Source organism: Zea mays, chromosome 1 (genome assembly GCF_902167145.1).
Source record: "Zea mays cultivar B73 chromosome 1, Zm-B73-REFERENCE-NAM-5.0, whole genome shotgun sequence".
Taxonomy (NCBI): Eukaryota; Viridiplantae; Streptophyta; class Magnoliopsida; order Poales; family Poaceae; genus Zea; species Zea mays.
Window position 1 is genome coordinate 197,100,618 of NC_050096.1, and position 8,465 is coordinate 197,109,082.

The following is an 8,465-nucleotide window of genomic DNA, read 5'->3' on the forward strand; positions in this document are numbered from 1 at the left end:
CCCCTCAAGTTGTGCATCAAGTATTTGAATGACTTGCACTTTGCACAATCTAGCTTCCTCAGAACTAGAGGGAATCACAACATACTTTGGTCAAGGCATACTCTATCACTTTCATCACCCAAAGATGCCAATTTGAATATCAAATGAAAAGCCACTTAACACCGATTGAAGGCTAAATGAAAGGTTGACTAAATACAACAATGCACGCCTCAGTGGCACCTAAGCCAATTGAATACTCACAGGAAGTCTAACATTTACGCAACTTGTACATGCTTCATATTTAACTATCATTGCATATACCAATTGAAGATCAACACAATCATGTATATAAAGCGAATTGTCTAAGCATGTCATAATTAAGAAGGTTTCTTAGGTGCACAAAAGAAACAACATTTTAAAGGCATAAATTGCCTAAGCCAAGATATTACCAATCGAAAGACAAGAACATAGCTATGATCACAATGAATGGAATTTCAAGAATATTTAATGAAATTGCATAGCTCCATTTTCCATACCTTTGCCTTTATGAGAGCACTTGTTATCACCAATTCAGGGCTCCTTTTTGCTTACGCACCTCATAGCTCAAAAGGGCACGACATGGATTTGAAATTCACACAGTACCAAACTAGGGTAATCATGTGAACATGGACTAAACAAAATGTCATATTTGCACATAGCATTACTTACAAAAAGTTACAGGTTTATCCAAATACACCAAGAGAGTTAATCGTTGTGGATATAACAAATGAAAGAGCTACCAATGATTCAAAAGATATATCCTATAGAGTACCAGCCATGATTAAGCAAACATCATTATGATCCATTTAACACAGGCAATCATAAAGCATAACTATTCCAAGGACAGGTAGCACAACAAGCCAACTTAAGAGCAATACTAAATTGCAATTATGTACTTAAAATACACGGGTACCGTCCTTTGGAGAGCAAGTTATAGATTCTCATCAAGGTCCTTTACTTGATTCACCAATAATGATTAAGAACCTATACACCTTATTTCACTTGAGATGAACATGGGATTAGTGTCTCACAATAATTCAACCTTGGGTCAATAAACACCAAAACAATTAATAGCTTAAGCATAGAGTTTTAGATAACCGTCTTAAGCTCTCCCATGGTCTCCAGTCCATCTCAAGTCACCTGCATGGTCTAGTTAGCATGGTTTGGTACCCATCTCGGGATGGGTACATAATGATCATTTAAATGTGCCTTTGGTACCCAAATTGCCTTTGTGCTAGTTCTAGGTGATCTCGTTATAGATCTAGCACAAGTGTATGATTTGGGTCTCCTACGCGAATAAGATTGACACAAATTCACTTGCTTAGGAATCTTACCTTTATAGCATACCTTGGATAGATGACCCTGCTCACCACACTTGTAGCAGAAGCGTCGTTCAACCCGACATGACGCTTGCTGTGTGTCATTTTCCTTGGTGAGGGTCACCTTGGAGGATGCACATCCTTGATTCTTCATGACCGGACATGAAGTGATCATGTGGTCCTTATTTTTGCATCCAAAGCAACTTCTTGTCCCTTCATCCTTGTCTTTGTACGGACAAGACATGATGAGGTGGCCTATCTCCTTGCACTTGAAGCACCTCTTTTTTCCTCTTCCCTTTTTGTGCTTGAGTGACATGGAGAGATGATCAGTGCAAATAACATGACTAATTGAATTTTTACCTTTTTCCTTTTTCATGTTGATTTCTTCATTTGTAGCTTTGGGAACATTCTTCTTATTGAGCTTAACACTTGCTGCAGTTTTTCCTTTCTCAAGCTTCTTCACCACGCGCCCGTGGATATCTTGAGAGAGTTGAGCAATGTGTCTTCTCCTTAGTTGTCTTTGCTTCTTGTTCCCACAGAATTTCTTTTGTGACCCTAAAACTTGTTGCTCAATCAATGATTGGCTTTCTTTTGAGCAACAGGGGTTAGCACATGGTGATATACAATTCAAATGCGCACACGTGCGAGAATGAGGTTCACATGAATGTAAGTTTGCAATTATAACCTCATGAGCAACATTAAGCATGATATGATCATCAACTAATTTATTATGAGAATATGACAACATATCATACTTTTTACCTAGAGCACGTTTTTCTAAGTCCATTGTTTCTACTTGACTCTTAAGCATAGAATTTTCCGTTTTAAGTTGAGCAATATTAGATAACGCATCATGACTATTTCTTTGCTCAATTAAAACATATTCATACCTTTGGACCAAATCATCATGAGAGCACTTTAGCTCCTCATGTTCTTTGGTCATCTTCTCCAGGCTCTTGTTGGTTTTGATGAGGGACTCCTCTAGCCTGAGAAGCGTCTCGCCTTGTTCCTTGTTCCTTCTCAACAGCTTAACCAAGAGTGCCTTGTCCTCTTTGTTGAGATGGATGTAGAAACGGCGAATCTCCTCTTCTTCCACATCATCGGTCTCATTTTCCCTGTTATTAATGTCAGTGGAAGCCAAATAGGAAAATGTACCTTGAGGTGATGAAGATTCATCCTCGCTATCATCCTCATATTCCTCCTCATCATGGCTTTTGTCTCCACCGTCATTGTTAGCAATAAGACACTTATTATTAGTGGAGACCAAACCTGTCGACGAGGTGGATTCATCGTTGGGTGCCCATCGTTCTTGATCTTCTCCCTTTGAAAGGTTAGTATCACAAGCAATATAGGGAGTAGAAGCAGTACAATTTGCCACACAATATTTTACTTTAATTCTATTCCATAAATCATGAGCATCAACAAATAAATCATTATCACTACTCATGATGGCAAAATAAGCACCTCTAGAAAGAGAATCAACTAAGATGTTGCAAGCACGGTGGTTGAGAGATAAACATCTTAGTTCATCATTAGAGGGATTTTTACTAATATCAGATGGAAAAAATACTTCTACTAAAGATCTGTCTCAAATCAGGATCAACACTCATGAAAGCACTATAAATAGAGACAGACCAAGACTTGTAATTAGAACCATCGCCTAAAAGAAGTTCTACGGTTACCTCTTGTGACGACATCGTCATCTCCGGACGGCTAAGCCCACACTGGAGAGGCCTAGCTCCGATACCAATTGAAAGTTCCCTTTGACCCGGGAATAGGATCTGGATGTCGGATCTAGATGTCGCCTAGAGGGGGGGGGTGAATAGGCGAATAAAACTTATTACTTTAAAACTTAAATTCTTACTCTACTCGAAGACTTAGTACGCAGTGGAGTGAAAAGACTCTTCGAGTAGGTTGCAGCGGAATGGAAGATCCTGTCTCAAAATGTCCTGCACTTCAAATCAAGCTTATACCACAGATAAGTATTGAAGTGCAGATATAAAGGCGAGTAAGACAGAGAGTCAGGATACAATACAGAACAGAGCACACAGACGCAAGGATTTATCCCGAGGTTCGGCCAAGCCTGAAATGCTTGCCTAGTCCTCGTTGGAGTTAGCCACACCTGGGCTTGGAGTCTATTTCAACTCCTTCCTCCGTTTGCTCAGATCTGTCAGTATGACAGATAGAGCCTTTCACTATTGAGTGGGGTTACAACAGAACCACGGCTGCTTACAAACTTCTTGGCAGCACCCCGACAGAGTAACGATACGCTCAAGACCTTGATCTAGCTCTTAGCAGCACTACTCCTCTCTCTAAAGGCTTATAGATGTGCCTTCTACACAAACTATAGAGTTACACACAAGAGGAAGAGCGAGAATTGATTCCAGTGAAGTCTACACTTGTTGGCTGCGCTTGAACTTTGCTTGAGGCGCCTAGGGGTCCCTTTTATAGGCACAAGGGGCCTAGGAGCCGTTGGAAGCAATCCAGGAAGGCAAATCTTGCCTTCTGTCGGGTGGCACACCGGACAGTCCGGTGCACACCGGACACTGTCCGGTGCCCGATTTCTTTCCTTCAACGGCGAAGCCGACCGTTAGCAGTCTCGGAGCCGTTGGCGCACCGGACATGTCCGGTGCACACCGGACAGTCCGGTGCCTCCATCTAGCCGTTGGCTCGGCCACGTGTCCCGCGCAAATCGCTCGGCCGACCGTTGGCCCGGCCGACCGTTGGCTCACCGGACAGTCCGGTGCACACCGGACAGTTCGGTGAATTATAGCCGTACGTCGCCGGTGAATTCCCGAGAGCGACCACTTCGCTCGAGCCAGCCTGGCGCACGGACACTGTCCAGTGAGCCACCGGACAGTCCGGTGCACCCAGACTGAGCAGAACCTTGGCTGTACACAGCCAAGCCTTTTGCACCTCTTTCCTTTTCTTCTTCTTTCTGTTTCTAACACTTAGACAAGTATATTAGTACACAAAAATCAATGTACTAAGTCTAGAAACATACCTTTTCTTAACTATTATATCTATAGCATTTGTCATGCTTGAGCTTTGATGTTGGACTCATAAATCATCAAGTCAACTTGACTTGATCTAGATTGTCATTTCTTAACTCCAACATCCTGCAAAGGTCACATAGAACATCTACAAACATAGGAATAACCCAAACAAAAGATCAGGGTGAACTTAACTCTTTTGGGCTGCTTCCAGTTCTGTTTTGACACTTGTTCTCCTTCTAGTGACCTTGATCTCCTTCTTAGAGCTTGATCTTGAGCCTTATGACTTACACCACATACCTATAGATATTTCCTCATTGGTTGTAAGTCACGTCCTTATGTAGTGATCCTTGATGTGTTGTAGCTGTTCTCAACTCGATCACCCTTGACTTTGCAAGCCTTCTTCTTCACCCTTGGCTTTGGGTTCCTCAGCCTCCTTGACCTTCTCCCGTGCACTTGGTACCTCGAAGCTCTTCTTGCCTCCATCCTTGGCTTGATCAGTTGTCTCCGAGCTACGCACCCGAGTCTCACTTTATGCAATGTCCATCTTACTTGTGATGTCCATCATGTATCCATAATCCAGTTCTTGGACCATCACATTTGTTTACTTGTGTTGAACCCTGTAGGCTTTATCTTAAGCACCTGTTCAACACTTAGTACACTTGTTAGTCCTTTAATTGAGTTGTCATCCAAATACCAAAACTCACAAGAGAGCTTTCAGAGGCTGGCGGTGCCGAGGAGGCCGGGGATGGGTTCCAGCTCGTGATCCATGGCAAGAAGAAGAAGAGGGCGGCCAGCGGCCAGGACTGCGGGACTGCTGGCTCTAGCGCCGGGCCAGTGCGGGCGTTGACCAGGGAGAAGGGAGACGCGCCGGCGCCGGGGGCCATGGCCAAGGTGCCTTTCCACGATCCAAGCATTCCCCGGCCACAGGACGTGTACAAAATCAGAGTGGATAACTACAAGCCATTCCAGCATGTCTGGCTGGAGCGCAGCGAAGACGGCACCCGACATGTTCACCCGCTGGTCAGTGATACACTATCCTGTTGCTACTTCTCTATGTTTTGGTGAGTTCTAACGGAATGGAGGAGCTATAAACTCATTGATCGATGTGTAAGACATGGAAATGGCTTGGGTAAAATAGTAACACTTGTTGAATCAAATACTACTGTTGCCGTTCCCCATCGTTTGGTGTGTTTAGACTGGATGTGTTGGGCAGATGGTGCCCAAAGTTTATGAGACACGGAATGAGTACAAATAATCTGATTGCTGTATATACGGGGGTAAAATTTCAACAGAACATCGGAAGATGGTTTTAGGATAGCATGTGATCGTGTGTATAAATGGAAGAGGAAATGTGTAACACATTTTTGCAAGGATATTACCTGCTTTTGACAAACAACAGTGAATCATAGGCATGTTGATATGGGAGAATTAGTATGCATGTTGGTATTTTCAAAGCTGAAGGTAGTCTTTTCATGCACAACGATATGTACCATACTAACAGGTGAAAATAAAATCAGTGTGGTGTTTTTCTTTTAAAAAACATAGGCCTGCTCTAAGTCTAGTGTTTATCTTCTGTATATTTTTGTTAGTGTCATGATTTCCTTGCATCCGTATCCATTTATGAGTTTTAACTTGTTTTTTGTTGCAGGAAAACCTGCCTGTTGAATAGTTCGTTGACAGAAATGTTCCTGATAGAGAACCAGTGAAGCCAGCTGATTTAGAGGATACACCATTTACGCTGGTTCAAGATCACAAAGGCTTAACAGAATTAGCTAAGAAGTTGAAGAGCGTAACTGAATTTGCTGTAAGCATTTGTAACTAATGTTTTTGTTTTATCAAGTGAATCTATGATACTTAGATGCCTCTTATGTTGATACTGAATACTGAAGTTCATCTGTCAAGTATTTTTTCCCTGTGCTGCATACATTTTTTATCTGAAAGAACTGTCAGCATGCCTTCCCTGCAGGTTTTTGCCCTTGCGAGGCATATTTCATGCACACATATCACCACAGTTCTCGAAAAATGTTTTAGTTACATGTGTAATACTGCTATATGTTAGTGGTTGTGGAATGTGCATTGGACCTGACAGTCTTTATACTAGCACTATCGAAAAGTTCTTAAGCTAGATTACTTTTGTGACTATTTGACATGAACAATATAGTGCAACTTTGGTTGTTATATATATAAACAAGATACCTCCTATGTTTTGTTTCTTCATCTTATAGAATGAGTTTTACGCCCTTTTATGTTCTAGGCTATTTGACATGCAATAGAATAAATTCCATGGACTTCATGATACTAGCAATTTAATGATTGCCTCTATAATTTTTTTGCTCCATTTTCAGGTAGATCTGGAGCATAATCAATATAGGTCATTTCAGGGCTTGATCTGCTTGATGCAGATTTCAACAAGAACAGAAGACTTTATTGTGGACACTCTTAAGCTAAGCATATACATTGGTCTCTATTTGCAAGAGCCTTTCAAAGATCCAACAAAGAGAAAGGTTTTTAAAAACTACAAAATAATGCCTCTATGTACTCGAATTTCTGGTTTTCATTCGTTCTTGGTCAAATAGGTAATGCATGGTGCGGATCGTGATATAATGTGGCTCCAGCGAGACTTCCACATCTATGTGTGCAATCTTTTTGACACAGGACAGGTATGTGTAAATTAGGGTCAATAATACCATGATTCTGATTCTGCCACCCAATTTTCTTATTTCTTTATTCTTCCTGGAAACCCTCCTATTTAATGTTTAATAGACTGAAGATTGCTTTTCTTTCTAACGATAATCAAGCTTCAAGGGTCTTACAGATGGAGAGAAACAGCCTTGAGCACCTATTGCTTCATTTTTGTGGAGTAACAGCAAAGAAGGAGTAAGGCTCTATCCAATAAATAATTTACAAAGATCCACTCTGACCTCCCTTGTATCTACAATGGGACTTTCTTTTCTCTGATTAAGGCATGCCTTTTTCTTGTAGGTATCAAAATGCAGACTGGAGGTCGAGACCACTTCCTGATGAAATGATCAAGTATTGTGCATATACCCTATTCTGAATTTCTTTTCTGTTGACTGTTGAGTTTGGTGTTGGATATTTTTGTGTTTGCTGCTTTTATTTTTTGCTGGCTTGCCATCAGTTATATATAAGTGGATTTACTTCTGCCTAGGTATGCTAGAGAAGATACACACTATCTGTTGTACATATATGACTTAATGAGACAGGCCCTATTCTGAATTTCTTTTTTGTTGTGTTTGGTGTTGGATATTTTTTTGTTTGCTGCTTTTATTTATTTCTGACTTGCCATCAGTTATATATAAGTGGCTTTACTTCTGCCCAGGTATGCTAGAGAAGATATTGTTAGAATATGTGGAGGGAGACAACTCTTATATTGACATCCATCCTTTTCGTTGTAGTTGTGTTCTAGTTCATTGGTAAGTTTCATAGTACAATAGGGGGTACAGTGTCACAAATTATAGGTTATCCTTTTCTTTCGGAAGTTCGGATGCTGATGAAAAGCCTTCACGTAGCATTGCCCCATCTGCATTTCCACCAGCAAGCACTATCATGTCTATAGCTGAGCACATTAGCGTACCCCCATCTGCTACACATTGAACCATGGAATCAAGGAATGCAGTTAGTGACCCATAGGGATCAAGGTCAACCTGATCCAACATGTACAGGACATTAAGACATAATCCAAATACTGACAACCCATATTATTTCCTTGTGATTAAATCAGAATCATCCATTTGCAGGTGGCAAATATGTGACAGGCCAGTGCCATGTTCCCCTCCATCACCACCCCCCTGGCGCAGAAAATCCTCTAGCGTATGTTGGGCCACAGCCTCCTGCTAAGTGCTAACAATAGCAAGGAAACTTAAGCAAAACCGTGTATCTTTTAACTAGAAGTAATTTATGAACGTCTGGTTTTTTGTAATGCATCTACCTTATTTCCCTTTATGAATTGCCACTGATTTTAGATAAGCCCTCTACTCCATGGTGGTCAAAACAGCTGGCCTCTGGTAATGGAGCTTAGCGTGTTTCAGTTTGAGGACTTCGGTAAGGCTGCATTTTCAATTATATTTACGAACATCTAGTTTTATTTTTATAATGCATCTACCTTATTTCC

The 8,465-nt window shown here is 41.2% G+C and overlaps 1 protein-coding gene across 1 annotated transcript; it reads left to right on the forward strand.

Annotated features, from left to right (window-relative positions):
* Positions 1-6,000: 6,000 nt before the first annotated feature.
* LOC103642749 (protein RRP6-like 1) lies at positions 6,001-7,584 on the forward strand. The gene is made up of 6 exons (XM_020547215.1): positions 6,001-6,137; positions 6,679-6,837; positions 6,910-6,993; positions 7,131-7,210; positions 7,316-7,366; positions 7,503-7,584. Exons 2-6 carry the CDS (start codon positions 6,730-6,732, stop codon positions 7,567-7,569), a joined length of 390 nt encoding a protein of 129 aa, XP_020402804.1. The 5' UTR covers positions 6,001-6,137; positions 6,679-6,729; the 3' UTR covers positions 7,570-7,584.
* Positions 7,585-8,465: the final 881 nt, after the last annotated feature.